This window comes from Nyctereutes procyonoides, unplaced genomic scaffold, assembly GCF_905146905.1.
Source record: "Nyctereutes procyonoides isolate TBG_1078 unplaced genomic scaffold, NYPRO_anot_genome, whole genome shotgun sequence".
In the NCBI taxonomy this organism is placed as follows: domain Eukaryota; kingdom Metazoa; phylum Chordata; class Mammalia; order Carnivora; family Canidae; genus Nyctereutes; species Nyctereutes procyonoides.
Genome location: NW_026575126.1, coordinates 65,230,578 through 65,256,101, shown reverse-complemented (window position 1 = coordinate 65,256,101; position 25,524 = coordinate 65,230,578). Strand labels below are relative to the sequence as shown.

At 61.5% G+C, this 25,524-nt stretch overlaps 3 protein-coding genes and 1 long non-coding RNA gene across 10 annotated transcripts in view; 1 reads left to right on the top strand and 3 right to left on the bottom strand.

Annotated features, from left to right (window-relative positions):
• RADIL (Rap associating with DIL domain) overlaps window positions 1-11,699 on the top strand; it is a 67,907-nt gene extending 56,208 nt beyond the window's left edge. For 2 of the 5 annotated variants that reach the window (XM_055339723.1, XM_055339722.1), the window contains 8 exons: window positions 1,330-1,442; window positions 2,667-2,904; window positions 3,706-3,878; window positions 7,959-8,109; window positions 9,092-9,769; window positions 10,596-10,735; window positions 10,954-11,093; window positions 11,396-11,699. In XM_055339723.1, the coding sequence (XP_055195698.1) occupies window positions 1,330-1,442; window positions 2,667-2,904; window positions 3,706-3,878; window positions 7,959-8,109; window positions 9,092-9,769; window positions 10,596-10,735; window positions 10,954-11,093; window positions 11,396-11,501 (1,739 nt within the window). In that variant the 3' untranslated portion in view covers window positions 11,502-11,699. Of the gene's footprint in view, window positions 1-1,329; window positions 1,443-2,666; window positions 2,905-3,705; window positions 3,879-7,958; window positions 8,110-9,091; window positions 9,770-10,595; window positions 10,736-10,892; window positions 11,094-11,395 lie in introns of all 5 variants that reach the window. The other 3 variants (XM_055339724.1, XR_008666393.1, XM_055339721.1) reach the window with 3 other exon arrangements.
• LOC129519322 (uncharacterized) lies at window positions 6,583-10,931 on the bottom strand. The gene is made up of 2 exons (XR_008666396.1): window positions 10,862-10,931; window positions 6,583-7,288 (listed from the first exon to the last, which is right to left on the bottom strand). It is a non-coding gene; the product is annotated as an uncharacterized LOC129519322 (long non-coding RNA).
• LOC129519321 (translation initiation factor IF-2-like) lies at window positions 11,511-14,034 on the bottom strand. Of its 2 annotated transcripts, XR_008666395.1 has the most exons (3): window positions 13,179-14,034; window positions 12,081-12,261; window positions 11,511-11,555 (listed from the first exon to the last, which is right to left on the bottom strand). XR_008666395.1 is itself a non-coding variant. In XM_055339728.1 (2 exons), exons 1-2 carry the CDS (start codon window positions 13,725-13,727, stop codon window positions 12,175-12,177), a joined length of 636 nt encoding a protein of 211 aa, XP_055195703.1. In that variant the 5' UTR covers window positions 13,728-14,034; the 3' UTR covers window positions 11,794-12,174. The 2 variants fall into 2 exon arrangements, 1 of the variants encoding a protein (XP_055195703.1); XM_055339728.1 differs by lacking the exon at window positions 11,511-11,555 and having other exon boundaries at window positions 11,794-12,261.
• Window positions 14,035-14,141: 107 nt separating this feature from the next.
• Window positions 14,142-24,763, bottom strand: AP5Z1 (adaptor related protein complex 5 subunit zeta 1). 2 transcript variants are annotated; one of them, XM_055339725.1, is made up of 17 exons: window positions 24,704-24,763; window positions 21,687-21,824; window positions 21,257-21,443; window positions 20,666-20,810; window positions 20,382-20,494; window positions 19,772-19,940; window positions 19,266-19,406; window positions 18,941-18,978; window positions 18,698-18,860; window positions 18,044-18,222; window positions 17,398-17,540; window positions 16,961-17,101; window positions 16,143-16,254; window positions 15,896-15,993; window positions 15,276-15,408; window positions 14,977-15,191; window positions 14,142-14,729 (listed from the first exon to the last, which is right to left on the bottom strand). In XM_055339725.1, the coding sequence occupies exons 1-17, from the start codon at window positions 24,742-24,744 to the stop codon at window positions 14,459-14,461; spliced, it is 2,427 nt and encodes an 808-aa protein (XP_055195700.1). In that variant the 5' UTR covers window positions 24,745-24,763; the 3' UTR covers window positions 14,142-14,458. The 2 variants fall into 2 exon arrangements, with proteins under 2 accessions (XP_055195700.1, XP_055195701.1); XM_055339726.1 differs by lacking the exons at window positions 14,142-14,729; window positions 14,977-15,191 and having other exon boundaries at window positions 15,332-15,711.
• Window positions 24,764-25,524: the final 761 nt, after the last annotated feature.

Sequence of the window (25,524 nt, the reverse complement as noted above, 5' to 3'; positions counted from 1 at the left end):
TTTTGCTGTCAGCAGTGGGCACCCTTACATGTTTCTGTCGGCCTGGGGTGCTACAGCCAAGCAGCCTGTTAAGAGCCTCTTACTACCCCAAGCCCCAGGGACCCCAAAGTTGCCTGATTTGCCTCTCCTCTGCAGCCCAGTGAGGCTGCCAGGTGCAGCCAGACCCCACCAGGGTCGGTCCCCAGTGAGACCCCACAGTGTGGGCAGGTGGTAAAGGCCTCTGGGTTCCTGCTTCAGGCGGGTTCCTGGGGAGTGAACCCTTCGGGGCTGCTCTGTGGGCTTGGGCAGGAGAGCCCCAAGCCCTGGAAAGAGAAGTGCCTTGATCAGTGGCACATCCAGATGGTTGTAGGGGTGGGATGGGGGTGTCTGATGGACTCACACACTATTTCCATTCTGTTTGTCCAGCAGTGGGTGGCCCCATCAGAGCCAGCACCTCTCTTCCAGCCCTGGAAGGAGAGTCCTAGGTCATGGGGCCCACACTGTGTGGTAACGAAAGGGCCATGGCAGAATGGGCTGGTGCCTGTTACACTGGACGCACACATGTGAACTGCTTGCTGCAGATCCTAAAGTGAGGATCTGAGAGAGTGGGAGACAAAGGCAGGGTGTCCACCTCTGCTCAGTGCTGGTGGAACACCACGGGCCTCCTGAGATCTAGAGGCCTCTTCAGAACATTTCCGCCCTGTTGGGGTTCTCTGGTTTGGGGTCCCTGTGGCCAGTTTGGCCTCTTGCCTTGACAGGAACCCCTCCCAGAGGGAACAAATCATGTGGCATCCACTGATACCCCCCTCCACCCCGCTGGGCAGCCCCCAGGCTCAGCGCCAGCTCACATGGGGAGGCCCAACCACCTGGGCCTATTGTCCTGGAGGAGCCGCATGCAGCCAAGGCTGCCTCCCTCTGTGGGGCTGTGGAAAATCCTGGTCTCAGAGCAGCAACTTCCCTGCAGCCTCTCCCAGGTGCTGGGGGGAGAACCATTTGGGTTTCTCTCTTCTTGGAAACAGGTTACAGTTCTGTGGAGTGACCGTCTCCTTCGGAGCTTTGGCTAGGTGTTCCTTTAACCTGTGTCAGGAGTGAGAAGTGACTGCAGGGGAATTGGGTCAGAATCTATTGTTGGGCCACTGGTTCCAACAGAAAATGTGTCTGGCATCTATTCAGTAACGAGCTCGAGATGTGCTTTGCATAGCTGTAGCACTGACGGGCCTGGAAGCACGCGGCCTGGCCGTCGCATCCAGCATCTCCTCCCTGGCTGCCCTGGGAAGGCGTGGCGCGGGACTTGGGGAGCGCCCTCCGGAGGTGACACATCCCCACGTGGTAACTGCTGTCTCCCCGCAGGCTCCAAGGAGTCCCTGTTCTCCTGCACGCTGACGGCCAGTGAGGAGGCCATGGCGGTGCTGGAGGAGGTCATCCTGTATGCCTTCCAGCAGTGCGTGTACTACGTCTCCAAGGTACAGCAGGCTGCCGGCTCACTGAGACGCTGCGCAGGGTGTGTTCCTCATGGCTCTTTGGGGCAGGGGGTGAGGACCATGAAGGGGAGATAGGCCCTTTTCTCACCATCATTGGGGGGTTGTGAGCTCTAACTGCTGCCTCTGCGCATGTGAGCCCTGGCTTCCAGCTCCTCCCCTCCTGCTCTCTGGCTCAGTCATCCTTGTCCCATGAGTCGGCCGACTGTGCAGGGGCCCGCAGTGTGGGGGAGCAGGAGGGCTGGCTGCTGGGCAGTGATTGGGAAGGTAGACTGTGTGCCCCATGGACACTGGTGGCTGTTGCGGTGAACAGAGAGAGCGTTCAAGCCCCCAGGTAAGGAGGGTCCCTGCTACCCCAGCACATGGAGGAGGGGGGTGTAGGCAGGCGAGCAGAGAGAGGAGGGGCCCCAACTGGGGGAGCCGAGGCAACTTGCTAAGACTTGAATTTTCACTTGCATGGGTTTCATGGGGGTATGAAACCTGCCCCTGCTGCTCTCCAGCGGGAAGCAAGGGGGGTTGGTTGGACACCGCACTTTGAGGACAGTGGTTGGAGAAGCATCCGTGGCCAGTTAGTACCAGCTGCCCTGTGTTGAGAAGGACACCACCTCAGTATCTTGGCCAAACAGGAAGGGCCGCCCCACCATGTGCTCACATCTGCCCTGGGGTTCCCAGTGGGGAAGCCTGTTGCCCTTGACCGGTCATCACAGGATCACTTTGAGGTGTGGTGGCAGCGAGGACCCCCTAGGAAGGCGGAGCTTTCACCTTGTTTCTGGGGAGCAGAGATGCTGCCCCGTCGCCCCCAAGACGAGTGTAGGGGCCTGCCTTCCTGCTGGATCTTCCACCAGGACCACCGCCTTGGCCCCCCAGTGCTGTGCCTGGCTCAGCTCTGTGGGAAGGGGTGCTCCGGGGGCCAGGGGTGTGGTCCTGGGGGGAACTCCAGGCCAGTCAGCTGCCCCCTCACCACTCTTTTGTCTGATGGAACAAGAGGGGCGAGCCCCATCCCCTCAAGACCCGCGGACTGTCCTCAGCAGCCCTTTGGCTGGGGCTCTGTGGCCTCCTGGTGTCATCTGCCCCTATAAGCGGGTTTGGCCTTGGCTTGGGACAGCCGAGGCCTGTTGAGCAGGATATGTGATCAGGCCCAGGCAGGGAGGGCTTGTGTGGCCCCCAGGGCCCCTGCAGACCACAGCTGGTGTTTCCCTCTCCCCCTAGTCCCTGTATGTCTGCCTCCCGGCCCTGCTGGAGTGCCCCCCTTTCCAGACAGAGCGCCGGGAGAGCTGGTGCTCTGCTCCCCAACTGCCGGAGGAGCTGCGCCATGTCGTGTCCGTGTACCAGGCCACCCTGGACCTCCTGCGGCAGTTCCAGATGCACCCTGAGATTGCCTCCCAGGTGCTGGCATACCTCTTCTTCTTCTCCAGCACTCTGCTCTTCAACCAGCTCCTGGACAAGGGTGAGGCCCGGGGGTGGTGGGGACCCACACTCCTGCAGTAAGAACCAAGCCGCAGGTGCTGGTGAGTGCTGAGGACCGTGGCGTCTGCTCCCTGCAGTTCCAGGAGGCACTTTGCTCCACGGGCATCCAGATGGTGCCAGGAAGGGCTGGGAGTGGAGGTCCAGGAGAGTAGCTAATGTCACAGAGCGAGTACTTCTGGGAGCAGTAATGTCCATCTGTGTCTGCAGACACCCCGGGGTGGCGGGAGGGGTGGGGGTCTGTACCGGCCTTTCCTGGCTCATTTTGTCCCTACACAGCCCCAGCAGTGAGAAGGTGGACAGGCTCCGAGGTGATGTGGTCTCTGACTTGCTGGCCCCCAGGCTCTCCTCACTGCCAGGGGCTTGGAGCACCAGTTACTTCCAGCCAGGGGTCCTGCTGGGACATGGGGAGATGAGAGCGGGTGTGAACCCGTGACGCACCTGTGTCACCAGCATGGCCTTCCTGGGCTGCTTGGGGTCTGCAGGCAGGATCCAGATGGGAGCAAGGGGTCTCGGCTGTAGGTGTGGCCCATGTCTCTGCACCTGGGATTCAGTGGCTGTCACAGCCCCTCCTTGCCCTGCCTCCTCACGCCCATGCCTACCCCACCCAACCCAGAGAGGGGTCCAGACGCAGGCTGGGTAACTTGGAGACCAATGTAAGGTCATGAGGTCTGTCCTCAGAGGCTTGGGGTCGGGGAGTACGGGTGTTGGGGACCTCCTTGGGCGAGGGTGGACAGCACGCCCCTGAGGAGCAGCTGGGTTCACCTGCCCTCTCTGCTCGTAGGCCCCTCTCTCAGTTGCTTCCACTGGCCCAGAGGTGTCCAGGCCTGTGCCCGCCTGCAGCAGCTCCTGGAGTGGATGAGGAGTGCCGGCTATGGGGAGGCCGGAGAGCGCTTCTTCCGGAAGCTTTCTTGCACACTCAACCTGCTGGCCACTCCCCGGGCCCAGCTTATCCAGGTAGGAGGGGCACAGTTACAAACCTGGCGTGGGCCCCAGACCTGGCTTCTGGGCCTCTGAGATCTTGCAGAGTTGCTTCTGTTCCACAGCCACTACCACCTGCAGGCAGAGGCAGGCCCCAAAGAGGTCTGAGTCCAGTCCCCTGGCCCCACCTAGCACAGGCGGCTCTGAATGTGTGATTAAGGTTAGAGACCCTGAGATGGAGAGCTTACCCTGGCTTGTCTGGTGGGCTCAGAAGAGCGGGTCAGAGAGAGGACAGGAGGAGGAGGGACTCCACCGCCTGCCTGCCTCTGAAGATGCACATGGGGTGCAGCAGCCTCCCGAAGGTGGGAACAGCCCTCAGCTGAAGCCCAGCACAGAAACGGACTGCTATTCTACAGTCACAAGGAACTGAGTTCAGGCAACCAAAATGAGCAAGGAGGACACAGCCCTGCCGGCGTCTTGGGTTTGGCCCCATGCACACTGGACATCTGACCCCCTGAACTGTCAGCATGTGCATTTGTGGTCACTTGTTGGAAGCTCAACAGGAAGTTAGCACAGCTCCTCACCTTCTCCCTCAGTCGCTTCTCCATGCAGTTGGCCCCCATACCACTGAAACCAAACCAGCGGTGTCCCTTTCCTGCCTGGCAAAGCACTGAGTGTGCCACAGGGACGATGGGGAGAGGTTTGCATGGCTGGTGCCGCCGGGAGCATCCAGGGGAGCACATGTGAAGTTCCTACAGGGATCGTAGACCTTTCAGTCTGGAATAAAATTGGGGTACTCGGCCTCTACCCAAGGATCACAACTCAGAAAATCTCATCTGTGCCTGCATCACCATCACTCTTAGTAATGGCGGGAGCTGCTGTCTGCTGCACACCCACAGGGCGTAACCAACTTCATGCTTGTCACCTGGCTTTGCCCTCAGGGGACCACTGCTTCATGCTGGCTAAGCCTAGGCCCCACAGCTGGCGATCACTCAGCAGGTACTGAGAATCTACCACGTATTGGGGATCAGATCTTGCTCAAGTGTCTTTGAAGTTATTTGATTTTTTTTTTATCCTAAAAGTGAAGTGTGGGTTTGCTAGAGAAAATTCAGAAACTGGGGACGCCTGGGTGCTGAGCACAGCTGGGACGCAGGCATGTGGTTGGCTTCCTCCACAATGGCACCGAACCAAAGCAAAGCTGGGCTTCTTGGTGGCATAAGCCCATAGGGACGGAGAACGTGGAGATGAGACGTTTGGAGGCCAGGAAGGGGGATGAGTGCCTGTGCAGTGGAGGAGGCTGGCTCCTGAGGAAGACGTGAGGAGGCCAAGAACAGAGGGGGAGGATGCAGATCTTGGAGCAGGAGGAGGTGCTGCTCCTGCTCCTTCCAACCCCAAGATCTGTAAACGGGGAACAGAGAAGAGCAGAAAGCCAGGAGTGGCTCTTTGAAAAGTCTAATGAAGGTGGGGAATTACAAATTGCTGATACCAGAATGAAGGGTACATCATTCCGACCCTATATTAAAAATGAGTAGTAATGATTGCATCTCAGTAAAACTGGGGGACACATTTAACAGTGTTCATAGACAGGGCAGCTGACTGGTTCTCCAGCAAGAAGTGCTTTGGCCTGCACTTCGCAGATGCAGACGGGGATGTCACAGGTGTAGAGAGCCCCCAAAAGCACTCAGTGGCACAAGGGGTGAACGAAGCGGGGTGCATCCACCGGCGTGCGCTTCTGCACAGTGGCGTGGATGTGTGGCCATCGGCAACCATGAGCACTGTCGGTGAGCGAGAGTCAGGCCTGGGGTGCAGGGATTATTGTGGTCCCAGCATCAGGACCTTCCTCCCGAGGGAGGAAGCCCGGCTGCGGCTATAGCATTGGAGTCGGGACGCTGCTCTGCAGGGGAGTGGTGGGGCCTGGGCTGCTCTCCGCTCCTGTCCTCAGCTGGGAGCACCGGCTGGCCCCTCTGTGAACAGCAGTTGGGCACCTTGGACGTGTACGGTTCCCGTGTGTTCTTGGTCCTTCCAACACGACATGCACGGGAAGAGGACGAAGTGGGCACACTGGGTGCTCTGCTGCCCCTTCCTACACAGCCGGGTGCTGGCCCTTTCCTCACACTTGCCAGCAGAAGACCAGGGCTCATTTCTAGAGCACTGAAGACAAAGGCTGTCCAGGCTAGGAAACCAGGCTGTCAGTCCGACACCAGGAGTCTCACCCTGATAAAGGGGGCTGCTCAGGGGCCACGTGGCTTCTGAGTGCTGGAGGCTGTGTGCCACTGCCGGCTTGGCTGGGACCCGTGCCCTCCCCCACAGCAGGTGGCTGACCTAGCGGTGCTGGGTGGTTGGTGACAGCTGGGAGCTGGGGATGGAGGATGCAGACCTGGGTCCCACCGTGAGGCAGCCAGGCAGACCCAGCACCCACGCTGAAACGGGAGTGAGTGGCTTCCAACACGAGAGACACAGGCTCGGGGAGATGAGGTCGGGGGACACTGATCAGGGGTTGACAGACTTCTCTGTAAAGGGCCAGGAGATGAGGTCGGGGGACACTGATCAGGGGTTGACAGACTTCTCTGTAAAGGGCCAGGTGGTCAATACTGTAGGCTTTGCGGGCCACATATAGTCACCATCCCAAATTCTTCTGTTGTTGTTAAGCCCTTTAAAAAAGGTGAGAACTTTTAGCCTGAGAGCCCTATAAATACAGGCCATAGTTGGACATCCACTGAAACAGACTTCTCAGGAAGAAGAAACTTTAAAAAAAATTTTTATCTTCATGAAGATAAAAAAAGACTTAGTGTCCGTTAAATAATAGGATTCTATAAATAAGAGAACCAAAAGGACTCTTGGAAACTAAAACCGTGACAGCAGAGAGGAAGGATTCAGTGGCAAGATCGGGAGACAGAGTCCACAAAGTCACCCAGAAAGTGTCCCTGTGCTGGGGTAAGATGGACGCGCGAGTGTGCTGGGTCCCTGCTGGTGGCTCCCTGACCCCAGCCCTGGACGCAGCGCGGGGTGGGCAGCGAAGCCTGGATTCCAGGGACGGGGAAAGCCAGAGGGCACTGCCTCAGGCACCCGGAGGCCTCCAGAGCCTGCGGGCTCCGAGCGGCTGCCCTGCACCCCCCACCCCCGCACCGGGAGCCTCGGGGCACTGCTGTCCCTCTGGCAGAGGCACCTGCTAACCGCAGCCCCCGCCTCTTGGCAGTAAACCCGGGAGACAGTGAAGCAGAGGAGCGAGGGCAAGATGGGAGGAGGGCGCCGGCCAACAAGGCCCAGGTCCCAACAGCAGGAGTGGAGCGCGCAGCAAGTGGCAGCCCAGACCCCGAGGTCCCGGGCCGCTGACCCAGAGCTTCTGGAGGTGCCTGCGGCTGAGCAGCTCGGCGGCCAGACCGACTTGCAGGGGGTACTCAGCGCCACGATGTCGGGACCTTGGGCGTGAGAAATCTGTGAACTTCCTGGAAGAATAAAGACGGGACACATCCCGAAGATTAGCCAACAGAGTGTTTTCCAACTTTGAAGAGCAACCTCAGGAGCTGGGGGACAATGAGCCACCACGCGCCACCCAGGGCGTGAGCGTGGGCCGGCCCCGATGGGCAGGGTCAGTGGGGGTCCTTGGGGCACCTGTCAGGAAGCTGCGGGAGAGACTGTGGTCCGGGGGACATGCAAGCTGTTTGACGTCATCGTGCACAAGTCTGCTCTTTTCTGCATGGCTTGGGCGGCCAGCCCCCCTGGAGGAGCCTCCCTGTCCTGTGCCCACAGAGCCAGTCTTGGGGGTCCCAGGTGGTGGAAGGCTGTGCCGTCACGGAGTCTTGAGGCTGCCGGGTCGACGTCTCTTCCATGCCGTGAGGCAGGAATCCCGTTTCTGTGCCCCGTGTCCCCAGGGCTCCTTCCCTCCCTTCTCGGGCCTGCCACGATGCGGTGAGAGGCATGTCGGGGGCACAGAGCGTGCGGTGTGGTGCCTGCTGGCCCCCAGGAATGGCCACCCCTGGGGCTTTGACTCCCTTGCTGGCCTCATCAGCCCTTACAGGCCTCTGCCCCTGCCCACAGAGTGCCTGGAAGACCCTCCTGGGGGTGTAGCTGTGCCCCCCCAGAGGTCTTGACCACAAGCTCCTTCTTGTCACCCAGATGAGCTGGGCAAACCTGCGGGCTGCGTTCCCCACCCTGAGCCCCGCGCAACTGCACCGGCTGCTGACTCAGTACCAGCTGGCCTCGGCCATGGGCCCCATGAGCGCCTGGGAGCCGGGTGCCCAGGACAGCCCTGATGCCTTCAAGTCAGGTGAGCTGCCATCCCAGGGGCAGGAGCAAGGGGTCCTGTGGGCTGTGTTGGGGGCAAAGGGGAGCCTCCCTGGGGGACTTCCCTAGAGGACCCCACAGAGCATCCGGGGCCATCTTCCTCCCGAGTGCCTGGGTCTGTCCCCCCTGCCTAGGGACTCTGAGATCCCACAGCTGGATGTCAGAGTCTACAGTCTATGGCCCAGTTCCAACCTCTGGGTCAGGCCGGAGGTCCCCTCCCCATAGAGGAGCACAAGGATGGGGCCTTGCTTGGTGCACCGCCCACCAGGAGGAGAGCAGGTCCCCACACTGAGGGGGAGGTGGTGTGCTTGCCCCACACAGTGGACATGGGCCTCTGTATGTGCATATATGTGTGATTTACAAATAGATGCCCATCTCTCTTCGTTGCACGACATCGTGATACAGAGATGGAAATTAAAAGAAGGTAGAAAGTACAGCTAGAAATAAGGCTGTGGGCGACGTTCTGCTGTGCCCCTATCACCTGGAGCCTTGGCCTGGATGGAGCCAGTGGTCTGAGTGGGACCCTGGGCCCCTCCTCACTCCTGAGGCCGGCCGCATGGGGGGCTCTCTGCCAGGAGCCCCAAATTGTGTGGGTGCTGGCCTTCTTGCTGTCGGACCAGGCTCCTGTTTTAGTACAGACACGTGCCACCAGCTAATGGATCATGGTGACACATGCGGAATGCAGTCAGCACAGGCCGGGAGTGCCCAGAGGGGCGGGTGGAGCTGGGGGTGAGGCAGAGGTTCCACTTGGCAGGGCCGTGTCCTCCCTGGGAGCTTGGGCTTCATCCTGGGTGGTCACTGGGACTGAAGGGCTGAGAGCTGGTGTGGGCAGCTGTCTTCGCCTGAATGCCCCACTGCTGTGACCCTAGTCCCTACAGTATTGGGCAGGGGTGGCGGGTGAGCCTGGTAACGGGCAGGAAGTTTTGTTTTGGCCAGGCCGGTCACAGTGTGTCCCTCCCCCGCAGAGGATGTCCTGGAGTCCTATGAAAACCCCCCGCCTATCGTTTTGCCCAGTGAGGGCTTCCAGGTGGATCTGGAAGCAGATTGCCTGGATGACAGCATCTACCAGCACCTCCTCTACATCCGCCACTTCCTGTGGAGCCTGCGCAGCAAACCCAGTCCTGGGGGTGGGCCGTCCCAGCCAGAGTACCTCCAGGTACCTGGGTCCAACACAGGGCCTGGCTGCTGCCCTGGGCAGCTCGTGGAGCCCCGGCTGCAGAAGGCTGGGGAGACCCCTCTGGTTCTCCTACCACGTTGGGCCCCTCCTGTCAGCCTGTCAATACCTGAACTCTTTCTCCCTCTCCCCTGCCTCCAGGGCCCACACCACACCACCCCAGAAGGGCACCCAGAGGGCCAGAGCTGCCCGCTGGTTTCCAGGGGAGCCCGTGAAGCCAGCCAGATGCGCGCTCTTCCTTCCTCAGGGGCTCCCCGAGCACAGGGCCCTCCGGGAAGGCAGAGCCGCGGGGGCCTCCAGGCTGGCCCTCTGCATGCAGACTCCTCGTGCCTGCTCACACCTCCCGGCACCCCACTCGGCCTCGAGCCCGCTGTCCCCGACTGGCCAGAGCCTGGTGGCACCTGTGGGCAAGCGCTCCTGGAAGGGAGGAGGAATGGACAAAGTGGCTCCCGGGGGGCAGCTCCAGAAGGTGAGGGCCTGTACCCCAGCCCTGCTGGCACCTGGGCTGATCTCCTTTGGGTCATTCCACCAATGAGTCCCGGGGGCCTGTCTGGCCTGGGCTTTTAGTACCTGCCCGGGAACCCTATAGCCTGGGACGCCAGACGGGGTGGGCAGCCGGGCCACACACAGCTGTCTATGGGACTGAGTCTCCACACTCAGGGCGGAGGAAGAGTGGGCTCAGGTGACGACTCAGGTGACACATGGGAGGAGGTGTGAGGCAGGGGGGCAGGGAGGAGGCAGGGCATGTGTGCCCCCCTCCCCAGGGGCTGGATGGGGCAGAACAGCCCCCGACAGTGCTGCAGACCCCAGAGTGTGGTCTGAGCACAGGCACAGCCAGGCTGAGCCAGGCCGGAGGCAGGACACCTCAGCGGTGCGGAGATGGGGGCTGCAAGCTCTGCCTGAAGCCCTGACCTGACCTGGAGAGAGAACTGATGCAACTCTCCACCCTCACGGTGGCCCCAGTCAAGAAAGAGCAGGCTTTCTGGGGGTCCTGGTACTGGGCAGGGGGCCTGGGGAGAGTCTCAGGAGAGTTCTGTGGCAGGAGAGAGGGAGCCTGGGGGGACCGTGGGCAGAGCCCACCGCTCAGCCACTGGCACTAGCCAGCCTCTGACAGGGGCTGGTGTCCTGGGGAAGCTGCAAGGGGGGGTGGACGTGCCCCAAAGGCACACGGGGGCACTGCCCACAGACAGAGTCCAGACCCTCCACCCCGACAGGAGCTGTGTGAGCACTGCCTCTGGGCTTGGGGTGGGCTGCTGCGGCAGCGTAGACAGTGGCACGTCTCCTTGCCCACCCAGGAGATGGGGCGGGTCATGAGGACGAGCCCCCTGCCGCCCCCTCCAGCCACAGCTCCAGCACCGAGGACTTCTGCTATGTCTTTGTGGTGGAGCTGGAGCGGGGCCCCTCTGGACTGGGGATGGGCCTGATCGACGGGATGGTGAGTTGTCCCTCTGCACAGGCCCGCAGCGTGAGAGCTCCCCAGGAGAGGAGGGCTGGGGACCAGGGGCTTGGGGCGTAGGCAGTTCCCAGGAATCTGGGAGGAGGGAAGAGCGTGCAGCGTCACCTCGGTCCTTGGGGGCTGTGATGGTGTCCAGGCCTGCCCTCACAGACATGCTGAAGACCACGGCGCCCTGAGGCCGCTGCTTCTCCCCCCAGCACACGCCGCTGGGCTCCCCTGGGCTCTACATCCAGACCCTGCTCCCGGGTAGCCCTGCAGCGTCGGACGGCCGGCTGTCCCTGGGAGACCGCATCCTGGAAGTGAACGGCAGCAGCCTGATGGGCGTCAGCTACCTGAGGTACCACCGCCTTGTGCCGCAGCCCCAGGGTACCCCGAGGCCCACGAGCAGGTCCCATCCTTACCCTGTGGTAGAGGTCCAGGCTCAGCCCTCAGCTGCTTGTTTGACCTCTGATGACACCCCAGCTCCACCAGGGGCTCCTCAGGTTGGGGGGTGGGCTCTGGACCAGGCAGTGTGAGCACAGGCCCCTCTGAGCACTTCTGGGTCACAGCACAGGGTAGGCCCCCATCCTGGGCACCCCCGGGAGCCCCCATGACACGAGCCCCGCTCCACCATCCTCCTTCCCCTGCGCTGGGTTTCAGAGCCGTGGACCTGATCCGACACGGGGGAAAGAAGATGCGGTTTCTGGTTGCCAAGTCTGATGTGGAAACAGCCAAGAAGATCCGCTTCCGCACGCCGCCTCCCTAGGGTGGCCGCCCCTGTGCTCCCCACCCTGCTGCTCCCGCGCTCATGCCGTGTTCCCTGTTGTGGATAATGTACATCTTAGTGTATATTTTATTTATATGACAGATAACACTAAGTTGTGATGTTTGTTACAGAGCTTTTATGTTTAAAAATTTTAATGGAAACGTATAGATTCAATAAACTATCTTTCGTATTCTGAGAGGGCGGCCGTGTGTGGAGCTAGTGTGGACACTGTGCTGGGGTCCAGAGGGAGACCCCCTGGGAGGACGCAGGATCCTTGTGATGTCCCATATGGTTTTAACTAACTCTCTGTCCCCCACCCAGCCCTGAAGCCCAGAGTGGTGGGGAGGGGGTAGCTGCCTCTGCTCCTGCTGATCACACATGCACAGCATAAAGTTCAAAGGGTCTAGACAACCCCTGACCCCTGGGCACCCAGGCTCCTCCCTAGGCCTCATGCCCCTCCTGACCACCCCTCTGGTCACGGAAGCTGCAGCTTTGCCCTAATACCAGGCCAGGCTCTTAATCTGCAACTGGGCGGGTGTCCACCGGGTCACCGTCCCTTCACCCTGGCAGGAGGCTCACCTCCTTCACCAGGCGGCTGGCGGTGCGCAGGGCCAGGGCCGTGGCAGTGTCCTGGTGATGGCGGGGCTGGGACATCTCGGGATCTTCAGCAGGGTCAGCGCGGTGGCCTATGTACAGATGGCTCTTGTGCGGTCGTCACAGCGCAGAGCTCACGGCTGGGTTCAAACAGGCACAGAGAGACCTGGGGGAGAAAGGGTGCTGGCCAACGCGCCCCTCACAGGGAGAGGGGTCCTAGGTCGGTCCCATGCACTGGGCTTCGCGCAGCTCCATGCTGCCCTCTGGCGAGCGTAGGGGAGAGGCGCGCCTGCACCTGCTGCAGGCCCTTGGCTGGGCGGCTCAGGTAGGGGCCACGGCTTGGCCTGCTTTGAAGTGCCGCCAGCTACTGAATCCGAAACTGCTGGATGATGTGTATTTTTTAAAAATTCACTTTAAATGTACAATTGAACCAAAAAGGAAAATTCAAATTGAAACAAGGCCTCAAGTTCAGAGGGGCCAGCAGGAGCCTAAGGCTCACCCAATTACTGATCTCGGTTCCTGACCGCTGTGCGCGGTGGAGGAGACAAAGCCGTGGAGCCCAGTGGGCGACCCTACAAAACCCAAGTTCCCAAGGAGCTGGAGCCCTGGGAAGGGGCTGGGCGCACAGCGGTGGGCGCCTCACATGCCACAACTGCTCAGAGCCCCCTCCGCTTTGCAGCCTGATTCTCTAGGTCGGCCACGGCCATACTAACGCTCTGAAGGGACAGGACGCTCAGTGTGTGAAGACATCGCTCACCCGGCTCAGCGCAGCTGGAGGGGGTTCCAAGCTCCAGGTGGGGTCCACGTCTGCCCCACGCACCGGCCGGGGATGCTCTCCGCAGTGGCAAAGCGCGAGAGGCCGAGCCCCGCTCCGCAGCACACCCCAGGCTGCCGGCCCAGCACGTGGGACAGGACGCCCAGGGAGGGGTTCGCGCCGCACCCCAGGCCACAACCGGAGTGTGGCAGGAGACCCCATCTCCCCTTGGGAGCCCCCCCGGGGGTCTGAGCTCTGGTAGTGTGCCCCGCAGAGAAAACCTCTGCGTGTGAAGCAGGGAAATGGGTCTCCGCGAAACCTGTCCTCACCAAGCAGCCCTGGCGCAGGTTTGAGACCGAGCTTAGGCAAACACCGCAGGCATCCTGCAGAAGTAACGGACTCCTCGGACGGACAGACATCCTCAAGTCGGCCCCGGGCCGCACGAGGTCGGCCTGGGGCAGGGAGGGCTCGGCACACCGGCCTGGACGCCCGGGGCCACGGGGGCGGGGAGCCCAAGGGTTGCTCCGCCCGTCCTCGGTCCGCTCCGCCGGCCGCCACGCGTCCTCTCGGAAGACGCCGGCCGTCGCCAGGTCCCGCCCGCGCGGCGCCCACCCGCCTCCTCCGCGGCCGCAGCTCCTCCCCGCGTCCGCGGCAGGGGCGGGAGCCGGAGCCGGGGCCGGAGCCGAGCCGGCGGGGCGGGCGTGGGGCTCGCGGGGCAGGAGCGCCACCTGGTGCCGGGCGCCTGTGCGCGCGGCCGGAGCCGAGGGGCAGCCTCGGGAGCTGGTGTGAAAGGCTGGAGCGGGGCAGGAGTTGCTGGGGCAGGGGGCAGGGCCCGTTCCTTGCTCTGCCACACTCAGCGTGTCTCCCTCACGCGGCATAATACCAGAGCGATCCTGGATTTTGTCTCAGGCTCTGCCCGCAGGAGTCAGGCCGAGGCCGAGCACCCTGCTGCGTTGGTGCTGCCCTGATGGCAGGGGGCTGCAGGCCAAAGAGCCCCAGAGCCCCAGCCGCAGTTTCTCTAATCATTCAGTAGTATCAGAAGACAGGCTAAGAAAGGATACTGAGCAAAGGCCCTTCCAGTGGTGGCTGCACTTCTGGGAAGGTCACATGCTTCCTGACTGTCCACAGTCCTGCTGTTTTCGTAGCATCTGGGCTGCTGTGGGGACTAGGTGGGAAGGAACAGCCCCAGGTGCCTGCCCCAGCTGGGGGGGTCCCCACCTGCCCTGGGCCAGGCCTCCCAGCCCAGTGCACTCCCCTGTATGGGGCCCTCTCCCCTGCTTTGTGCACACGGGGACTTTCTAAAAGACCTTTATTGTAGCTGGATCTCTTCTTGCCCCCAAACAAGGAGCAGCCAGAAACAGACCAAGCAGCCCCCATCTAGCCCCAAATGGAGTGAGAGCTTGAGTCAGACCTGTTTCAGCACAGCTCAGTGCACGAGAAACACAACCAGAGGAAGGTGTGCATGGGACAGCCCTGAGACCCACCCCAAGCTCCTCCCTGGGTCTCACACCCCTCCTGACAGGGCCCTCTGGTTCTGGAAGCCGCAGTCTGGCCCTAATACAGGGCTCTTATCTGCAGCCCAGCCAGCCTCCACTGGGTCTTCATCCCTTCACCCCAGCAGGAGGCCTGCCTCCTTCTCCACCAGGCGACTGACGGTGCGCAGGGCCAGGGGCAGAGCCGTGTTGGTGTCACGGTGGTAGCGAGGCTCTGACACCTCAGCACTGGGCGTGAGCACGAACTGGGCCACGCTGGGCATTTTCAGCAGGGTGAGCAGCTCGGCGGCCCGTGTGCAGACAGCCCCCGCGTCCTCCCCACAGCGGTCGGAGCTCGGGGCTGGGTTCTGGGCCAGGCTCCTCATCTTTGACAGGAACAGAGAGACCCTGAGGATAAGGATCCCAGTTGGTGAGCTGTGGATGCACCCCTCGTGGGACAGCCGTGGCCTCCAGGCTGTGGGGCTTCGGCTGGGAGAAGTGAGGCAACGAGGATGCTGCCCACACCACTTGTGTCCACGTCACCCTCGTGCTGCCGGCCATGGGCAGACCCTGGGGGCCTGGGAGATATCTGAAAGCCATCTCCCCTTCCCCAGGGGGTGGCATGCAGGTCTCCCCCATCTGCCCCATCCTGTACCTGGGAATCAGGTCTTGGCTCCGGGAGGCCAGCTTGGTCAGTGTGGTCATGAGCACCGTGATGACCCGTGGGGGGCACTTGGGAAGGGTGGCAGATGGGCGGGACTGGGTGACTTCGAAGAGCAGGGCCTCAAGGGCCTCAAAGAATCGGTTGATCTGCTCCACGGTACACCGACGGTCCCAGGACACGGACAGATACTCGCCGACAGCCCACACCTGGGTGGGGACAGAGCCTCAGCCCTCTTGCAGGCACCCTGGCTTGGGAAGGGGCAGAGGTGGGGTGGGGCGGGGCGGCCTTACCACAGCCGTGAGCATGGCCTCTCTGCTGTGGACGCTGCTCACACTCCCCACGAACTCCAGCAGCTCCTTAGCCAGCTCGACCACCAGTGATGGGTGCCGCGCACACAGGACCAGGAACTGTGAGCTCAGCACCCTACCCGGGGAGGACATTGGTGGGCGGCCACCCCCGGGCACCAGACTGTGGCCCCCGATCCAGAACCAGAATCAGGTGGGGGTGGGGGGAGCCTCTGAGCACCAGGTAGAAATGGTCTGTCCTCTGAAGGAACTCACAGCCCACTGGGGAGGATGCTGGGGCTGGCGAGTGGCGTGGGCACAAGCCTGTGTGGATAAGGCCTTCTGGAAGGGGGACGGATGGTCTGGAAGGCTCCTCAGGGAGGGACTTGGGCCATACTGGAGGTTACAGAGCTGGGGCAGGAGGGATGCACACGGGGCCCATCTGGACTGGGGACAGAGGAAATGAGCAGCAGCTTGGCCCAGGGGTGATGCTGGAGGACAGGAGATGTGCCACAGAGAGCAGGAAGGAGGTGTAGCCTAGGGGACGTGGGGACTCAAAGCTGCAGCAGGCTGAGCGGGAGGCCAGGGTGGGGGCAGCAGGGTTGGGGAGGCGGTGATGCACCCACCTGTGCACATGGGCCTCATACTGGGGGACCTGGTAAAGGGAGTCGCTTCTCTCCAGGAGCAGCAGTGCCAGCTGGTTGCTCAAGGCCCCATCAGCAAACTGGGGTGAAGAGGGAGATATATACTCAGGCCCCTTCCCGGTGCCTCTCGCTGATCGGCAGCGGGCTCTTCGATCAAGGACACAGGCTTTGCAAAGGTCCACGGCCAGCCCCTTGGCGTGGGACTGGAGGATCCCGGAAGTGGGCTCACCTGGGTCACAGCTGAGAAGAAGGCCTGGAGCAGGGTGGGCACGGCCTCGGCGCACTGCACCACCCGGGTGAGGCTGGCCAGGGGCTGCAGCAGCTGGTGGAGCGGCGCCAACCTGCAGGGCACACGGCGCATCCCCCTGAGCACCTGCCCACCTGCTCCCCGGGGCCCATGGGTGCGCTCTCCACGCATCCACAGTTGGCTGGTGCCTGAGGGGAGAAAGGACGGGGTCATGGTGCCATGGCATGGACCCAGTTCTGAACCCGCCTGCACTGCCCTCCTGGGACAAGGCCACCCTGTCACCATGCCTGCTGCCTCCTGCTAGAGCCTTGCTCCCGTCATCAGCCACTGGCCACTGCTCCCACAGGACATGGAGACGGCTCACACGGGGTCTGCAGTCGGGATGCCTTGTTCCAGTCCTGGCCCTCCCGCTCCTGGGGAGTGCTACCCCTTGGTTTCTCTAGCTGCAGGATGGAGTCACCACAGTGCCTATCTTGCAGGGTTGTGTGGACCACATCAGGGAGCTGGTAAAGAACTGAGTGGGAGGCCTGAGTCCAGTGAGCACCCACAGCATGGGTGGTGCCTGCCAAGGGTGGGGGGCGACCGCAGAGGCCCCTTTGGGCCAGAAGGCACAAGGCCGGGGGGCAGATGTCCCCAGACAAGTCTCACCCACACTGGGAATGGGCTCTGGCCACACATATAGCCCTGTCCCAAGGCTTCAGGGTGCTCTCCTGTCCTACCTGGGCCCAGGGGGCTGGGGCTGCTCAGCCGCAGGCACCCCCCCCTCCAACCAGGGCCCCCCCGGCCCAAGTGGCCCCTACCTCTCCGTGGTTCCACTGGCCGTGGCACGCAGCAGGTGCTGGAGGAGACCCTGGAACTGTGGGTCCCGGGAGGCCTCCAGGCAGCTAGGGTTCCTGAGGGAGACATCCCACAGCGGTCTTTCGGCTGCAGCTGGTGACAGCCTGCGAGCAAGCAGATGCCTAAGGCCGGGCTCCGGGGTGGAGAGATTTGACTCCAGCCCTCAGGAGAGACAGAGCAGTCATCACTGTGCCATCACAGCACCCTGAGCCAGCGGTGAGCCTCAGAGGGATGGACCGGAAGGGGCCTGGGACCCAGTACCTGCAGGGTGGGGTTCTACCTCTGTGTGAGACCTGCCAGAGGCTCCAAGGCCCAGGGTATGGGTGCTCTCGTTGGGGCAGCTCACGAACAGCAGAGGATGGGGAGGGGACCCAGGACAGTTGTCACCGTCGGGGCTCACCTGAGCTGCAGGTCCAAGGCCGCAGTGAGACAGGGCAGGTCCAGCAGCGCATGGAGCATTTCCACGGCCGTGCCCGAGTCCACCAGTGATGGCAAGAGTGCCACGAACTCCGAGGTGAGGGCTGGGCTGTTCCAGGCCAGGAGCTGCGGGGACGAGCTATGCTTGGTGGGAGCCGGGAGGGCCCATGAGAGCCCCTTGGTCCCACCCATGGCCCCTGGGCCACTGTAATCTGTAAAACCCCCTGCCCTGTGTTCGCTTCGTAGCAATGATGATTTGCATTCATCACTGTTTTTTCTCTAACAAAAGGACTGAGGCTCCAGCTGAATTAGCAAAGCCCACACAGTGACTATAGCCAGTCACAGACACACATCAAAAGTCAGCAGCACGGAGGGCTGAGCCCAGCAGGCAAGGCTCCTGGATGAGAGGAGCCTACAGGGCAAGTTCTAGAATAAACTGCAGTTTGGGCCCAGCAGGGAGCTCCCCAGGGTGTGATGCACAGAAGCACCCCCCACCCCCACTCCCTGGTGGTCCCTGGGCCCTCTGCCTGCAGCTTAGGCCACCTCCCGGGAGGGAGGAGCAGGGAGAGGGGCGCTGCATCCCCACCCCGCCGGGCCACCCACTCTGGCCTGAGCACACCGGAGCATGCCTTGAAGAGGTTGGGGAAGCTCCGTCTGAGAATGTCAAGGTTCCTGCCAAACACCGGAAGGCTGTCCCTGCAGAAGCAGACAAACTCGAAAGCCAGCATGGGGCTGTGGAAGAGCTCGCAGGGGATCCTGGTGAACAGGTGTTGGAGGATGGCTTCTGAGTCCACGGCGGCCGCCTCCCCTGAAAGGCAGCGGTGGTGTCAGGACCCCAGCAGAACGTCCCTACCTCCTTGTGAGGACGGCTGGCTAGGGGCTCTCGGAGTCCTGGACACCAGGCGCCCCAGGTGTCCTTCCTCCACAGGGAAAACTGGCCACGCCACAGCCTGCTCTCCCTGGGAGTCTCTGGTGACAAACCAATCCTTGAGTCACACAGTGTGGAACCTTCTTTGGAACGTGCTGGATTCATGGCACCTTCCACAAAACTCGCGTGCACTCTCGTGGCAAAGAGTTCTAAGATCAGTGTGAAGCTGCCACAGTTCAATCCACTACATGACCCATTTAAACACCACCCTGTTTGGTGCTAACAGTCCATTAAAACGACGTGGCTCCACGAACAAAGGAAGAGGAGCAACAAACAGGAACAGGGAGGCTGTGCTTCACCTCGAACCAGAACAGTGTCTGGACCCTGAGAGACGGCGCGTGAGACGGGGGCTCACCATGGTTCAGGAAGAACTGCGCGATGGGCAGCAGCGCCCGCACCCGGGCCGGGTCCCCGCACAGCCGCGCGTGCAGGGCCTTCAGGCAGGACAGTGTGCGGTACAGGAAGGACGGGTCCTGCCGACAGAGCACGTCCAGCAGCAGCACAGCCTCCACCAGGCACTGTGGGGCAGGCACGGAGGCTGGGCTCGGACAGAGCCACGGGGGTGAGGCCCACCCCGCCCGGCCCGCCCGGCACCTACGGCTTTCTGCAGGTCCGAGTCCGCCTTCCGCAGGGCTCCTGGGGGAGGAAGAAAGTCACCTGGTCTCTGGTCACCATCAAACAGTGAGCAGGACACACCCTGTTCTGGAAGCTCCAGGAGGACATGGTGGCAGGGAGCAGACCAGCAGAGGGCGCCCCCACCCCAGGGGGACAGGAGGCTGGGCCAGAAGCTGGTGGGCTGGGGACAGGTCCTGCCCGTTGCCCAGATCCCAGGGGCTTAGGCCTGGAAGCCAAAGGCCCCGCTGGGACAAAGAGGCTGCCCAGGCTCCGGCGCCCTCGGGGTGGAGCATGACAGCAGGACTCACGCCGTGTGCTCTGCTCGATGAGGCGCTGGCAGTACTCGAAGGCCTTCTCCCTCAGCCGCTCCTGGGGCGGCAGCAGGTGGCTGGCGGTGGAGGTGGCCGACAGCACAGACAGGGTGGAGCCCTCCAGCTCCGACTTGTCGTCTGGAAGAGAGGGGGGCACTCGGAGGGCACTCGGCCTGGCCCATCCAGGGGCGTGAAGGGAGCCCCTGCGGCAGGCCACCCAGGCCTTGCCCCGCTGGCCCCACCATCACCTTCACCAGACGCCCCATGGAGTACAGGCATCCCACCTCCCCTGGAAAGTCCACCTGTCTACACCACTGCAGAGAAGGGCTTTGGTGAAGCTCTCTGACACCCTTGTTGATGTCTGCCCTCAGTGATCACCCCGGCTTCTCCTGCATGATGGGGAAGGGCCTCCCGGTGCCAATGAGGCTCAGCCAGGGCTGCCAGCGTTCCCCCAGGGCACACCTGGTCCTGCCTCCCTCCTGCTCCCCTCCCCCGCGTCTCACCTGTGTCGGGGCTGCTGGGGCCCCGGGGGCTGCTGTGTAGCAGCCATGCCCGGAGCATGGAGAAGGCCTGCACGTTCAGCCACTGGTCCTCTGTGAAGTGCTGGCCCGTGGACAGCACAGTGAAGAAATCTGTGGCCACCGCTCCATCTACCTCGGTGACAGGGCCTGGCTGCAGGAGGTAAGGAAGGAAGGGTGGGCCGTGGGGGACCTGGGCCAGGGAGGTGCTGGGGGCCAGGGAGGTGCTGGGGTCCAAGGCCAGGGGGCGCCAACGGGCTCACAGGTACCAGGGAGGGCAGAGGGGAGGCTGCATGCCTGGCTCTGCCCTCACACTCTTGTGGACTGAGGGGCCCCCATGAGACATATAAATGCTGGCACCTGAGCTGACACGGTCCTCTATCAGGTAAGTGACCCTTGCCAGTGGGATTGGCACACATCACAGGCTGGGGGCTCGACCCTGGGGACCCAGAGCCTACCCACACAAGTGGGGAGGGATCATTCTGGAATCAGGGCAGGTGGAAGGACAGGGGGAGCTGAAGGGACCCTGGGGCAATGCTGGGCAGGACAGAGAGGGAAGCCCCAGGACATGGAGGTTCTGAGTCTCCAGGCTCACCTGCCGGGCTCTGGGTGCAGAGAAGAAGCCTCCAGAAGTGTGTGGGACCCCTTGCTGGACGCTCGCATAGCGAAGCCAGTCCACCAGCCTCTTGCTAAGCAGGTTGGTCTGGTCTACGGATGGAGAGAGGCAGGGCAACGTGTGGGAAACAGTCAACCCCGCAGACTTGCACCACAGGGCATGAGCAGGTCCTTCTAGACAATGAGCACTAGACAGTGCTGGGTCCTCAGGCCTCCCCCACCACCTCTCCACCATCCCTCCCCTAGGGAAAAACAGGCGACTACCTTCATGGAGGGTGTGCGGGGCCAGGTGGGTGACCTTGGACACAACTGGGAGCAGGTGCCTCAGACTGGGCCCCTCGGGCTGCCGGCTCTCAAGGACTCTGAAGGCGCGCTGGCCCACGCTTCTGACCTCTTCCTTTTTGTCACCCTTCAAGTGCAACATGGGGGGATCATGAAGTGGTGACCTGCCTGAGTGGGTGAATGACAGGTCATCTGGTCTGAACACATCTGGGATGGGGCTATAGGCTGCGTCTCTACAAGCATCACTGTTTCCATGATGCTACCTCTTACGTCCAGGAGTGTCCCCAGAGCAGTCTGAATTAGCCTTTGCGGAGCCCGGCCACCTCCCCAGGAACAATGGGGGCAGACCAGGAGGGGTCAGGGGAGGCTGGTACTTCTCCTTCCAGAAGCATCCGGGTGCAGGGTGTACTGGCACGCTAGCAGCACCCACAAACACAGTGGAATGGAAGGGGAGGCGAGGTCAAGCCAAGCCTGCGCATGTGGCAGGTCCGTGTCTGCACAGGGACCGTGCACTGGCACCCCAGAGCCCACCAAGAACAGGACAGCCCATCTGAGCAGCGATCGTCACCTCACCTGGGCCAAGAGCACAGAGGCCACCAGGCTCAGCTGCCGGCTGTTCTGGACGTGGTCACAGGACAGGTTCAGGTCATCAGAGGGTGACCTCTCTCTCAGGATGGCAGTGCAGAGAAGCTGGAGCTGCTCGGGGCACTTGGGCGCGCAGAGTGTGGTCTGTAGCAGGTCCACGCAGGTCTTCTCCAGCCTGGGAGGACAAGGCTGTGTGGGTGGGTGGCACCTCACTGAAGGAGCACCCACTCCCAGAAGCCCCCGGGGGCCGAAGAGCTTTCTGTATCTGAGGGCCATTGGTGCAGCTTTCTGAGGACAGAAGATACCAGGGCCCGACACACGTGTGTGCTAACCTGCCAGGTGCGGACAGGCACCCACCGCAGCCTCACGTGCTGGGAGCCTGGCCGGGGCCTGCATCCCCCAAGATCATCACACTTACTTCCTCTTGTATTTCGTGGCTGAGACGATGAGGAAGAGCCTCTGCAAGGCATCTACAGCGTCGGGACCCAGTTCCTCCTTCTGCAGCAGCTTAACGACCCGGGAACAAAATTTCTGCAGCTCCTCATCCTGGATCCCTCTAGACAAAGAGCGGGGCATTGGCAACCTGGTGTGGGGGCACCCAGTCAGGGGAACCGGAAGCGCGGCCCTGAGCTATGACACAGTGGCTCTGGGACTGCAGAAAACCCCCACGCCACGGAGCACAGAAGCCTGGGTGTCCTGTGGGAAAGTGAGTCCAGCCCCCGCAGCTCCTCTCGGGGACAGTCGCTGGCTGGTTACCTCACCGGGCCCCTCCATGAATGGCACCCGGCCATCGCCCGTTCACTGTCCCCGCTGCCAGGCGGGAGACCCCCACTCCAACAGTTATAGGGGACCCCGGTACGGAGACACCACACCTGCAGATTTTTGTTGTTGCCAGAGTGGAAGAACTAAAACTCATTGATTTTAAGAGTCAGAATGAAGGGCATTTTGGTCCTAAATAAGTTGCTTTTCAAAAGATTCCTTCCATGAGCCTTTTGCTTCTGGGAACAAGAGTGAAATCAGCTATATTAAAAGGCAAATATTGTTTGCCCTTATATTTGTAAATATTTATACCAAATATAAATATTTATACCAAACAATAAGTAACATAATTACTTACCGTTTAGTTAAAATGTTACCTTATCGTAACATTTACCGTTTAGTTAAAATGCATCTATTGAGCATCAACAGGTAAGATATCCAACAGTCTCAAAATGGAAACCTGGGTTTTTAGGCTTCTGTTCCAGCCCAAAGGCAAGACGAGACAATCAGCCCAGGAGACACGGTATTAGGGACTTCTAGGGGGGCTCTCGGAGGGTCCCCTCACCCCTCTAGCCACAGCTGAGATCCACTAAACCCAGACTGGACCAATCAGACACTCGAGCTCAGTTACCCAGAATTTTGAACCCAGACAGACAGGGAGCTCCAGCCTCGGGCTGACCAGCACCTGGGGCTTGCTTCTTCCATTTCTTGTTCTCACTTGAAGGCTGGCAGATAAACCTCAATGAATCCCCCACTACTTCTGGTGTCCTTCCCACCTCCTATCCCATTTTCATTTTCCTGGTACTTGACACAGCCACAGTTGGACCCGGTGACTTACAAACGCAATAGACACAATGGGATGAGGACACAAAGACAGGAGGCCTGGTCATCAGGTCTGTTCCTCACCGGGCTGCTGATACTGAGCGGGGGGCCACCAGGCTGCCTCAAAATAACACGAAAAGACTCTTTCCTAGAATGATGGTACCTCCCATCCCAGTGAATCCCTTCCAGTACATTCTCTAAATTGTGGCATTCTTTCTAAAAGGCCAATCTGCTCAATCCTTTTAATAGTTTGCCTTTGGACCCAAACTCCTATGGACACTAACAATGCTTGCAGGGTCCTGGGCCCTCCTTACTTCTCAGAACCACCGGTCCTGTTTCTCTTGCTCTCGGCCCTACCTCTCCCTCCCCGGTTATCTCCCACACAGAGCCTCCAATCAGCAGTCTTGGGCTTCTGGAAACCTCCCCTGATTTGCTACACACCCCTGTCCACCCCTTCTCCAAGTCCCACTTCCTTCAGTTAGTCTTCAGCTCACAAAAGATGCTTCTGATGGCTTTCTCCATCCTTGCTTTCATCTCCAGAATGTTCAGACACTAAAATTCACTCCCAAATCCTAATTCTGGAACATTAGCAGATTGTTCTAGAGTACCCCCCCCCCCATGGCAGGCTGTTAGGTCTTACTGGTTTTCACAGTATTCTGTCCTGAGGGTGATCGGCTTCCCTCAAGCCCTAAAAGGGCGAAATTACACAAGTTACGTGGATGTGGGACCCTATACGCTACCCTCAATCTGCCCACTCGCCCACCCGAGACAGAGGGAGGCACAGGAATTTAGATGGCGAGGGGTCATTCATTCCGCCTTTGATTCCGCAGACGTGTGGCCCGGAGAAGGTGAGCTGTAGAGGGGTAAGCCCCGTGACGTGGCGTGGCGTTCTGGGCGGGTGTCGGTTTCCGTGGGTCTCTTGGCAAGAACACGGGGGTGGGCATGTTGAGCGGTGAGTGAGATGCTGCTGGTATTTAAAGATACCTATTTTCACTTAACACAACCCCTAAATTCTTATGAGCCTGAGTTGTAATACTGGAGCTTGAACGCTGGGATCTCTGTCCCGCGGTGAAGGAGAGACAGGTGGTGCTCCGAATCCATGAGGCGCTCTCCCAGCAGGTTTTTCAAGGGTCATGTTGACTGCAGAAGATTTCTGCGCCGTTCACCGCCTTCAGAACCTAATCTGCATCCGAGATCTCGATTCCACGGAGTCACAGCAGCCACAACCATCCCGGTCTTTCCCCATCAATTGTTCCAGGTGCAGGTCCAGTCTGCCCTGGGCTCGTGGTTCTGACTGCTTCTTCTTCTACACAAGTGGCACCAGGTCTTACCCTGTCTGATGGACGGGCGGGGAGGGGCGAGCCTCCGCCTGGCTTTCTCCCACGGGTGGAAGCAAGTAGCTCTCCTCAGCGGCTCACTGACCGAGTGACTCCCCCAACTTCTCTTCTGCCCCAGCGCCAAGGGAATGGCACCACCCAGAAAGCCAGAAACCCCATCTTGCCCGGTTCCTCCTCCTGTCTCCAAATACATCCCCGGGCCCTGCGAATCCTACCCCTGAATGGTCACTGTATCTGCCTACTTCCCATCCTCCCGGCTCTACCTAGCCATGGCCCAGTGGCTCATTGGAGAGCTACTGAGGAGGACAGGGGCTGCCGACCGGGCAGTGGGAGTCCAGAGCGGGCTGCGGCCGGGCCGGGCCGGGCCGGACGGCGACTTCCCACCCGACCTAACGCACGCGCAGGAGAGCGATCCCCGCCCCCCGCCCCCGCCCCCGGGGCTCCGCCGCACGCGGACCCCCCTCCGTGAGGCCCCCGCCCCCGCCCCCGCCCGGGGCCTCAAGGGGACCCGGGCCACCTGGCCTGGTGCAGCAGACCCTCGGCCCCCGCCGTAAACATGCCGCCGCCGCCGCCCGGAGCCGCCGCCCCGCCGCTTCCGGGGCGCGTCACGTGCCGCGTCACGTGGGCGGGGCGGACAGGCCGCCGGCCAATGGGCTGTGGCGGAGCCCGGCAGTCGGGGGCGGGGCCGTCGGCGCTGCGGGTCGCCCTGCTTGGCCGCGGGCCCCGGAGCCTCGGCACCCCGGGACCCCAGGCGTCCCCATGGACTTTGGGCCCCCGGGTGCTATTAGGAGACGGTTCGTCACCAGCCCCGGGGCCACTGCCCCGCTTCTAGGTTGTCTCCTGGCCGTAGACCCGCACTGCTGTGTGCAGCTCCTCTGCTCGGTACGACTTGAATACAGGACCCGAGCCCTGTGGCGTGGGCTGCACCCGTGTCTGGCAGTTTGCGGGAACAGCTGAACCTCTTCGTGGCGTTTTGTTTTCTTTTGCTTTGAAGCGCTCATGTATTTAGTTTGGCTGTACTGCTGCCTTTAAAAGTCCTATTCGCTGCCCATGCTGACCACAGGCTCTGAGGCGACAGGCTTAGAGGGGGGAAAGCCAACTTCTAGCCCTTTCGAAAGATGTGTTGTTGGCCACAGGATGCCCGCCTGCCGACCGCCTGGAGACGGGGTGCGCCCCCAGGCGGTGACAGGCGTGCGTGGCGATGCTGTTACGGGCTGAACGCGGCAGGCCGGCTCGGGAGGGAGGGACGGGAGGGACGGGAGCCCAAGCGGGGCCCACAGGCTGTCAGATCTAGGGAGGGGGAGGGGGCGGGCGGGCAAAGGTATGAAGGCGGCACTG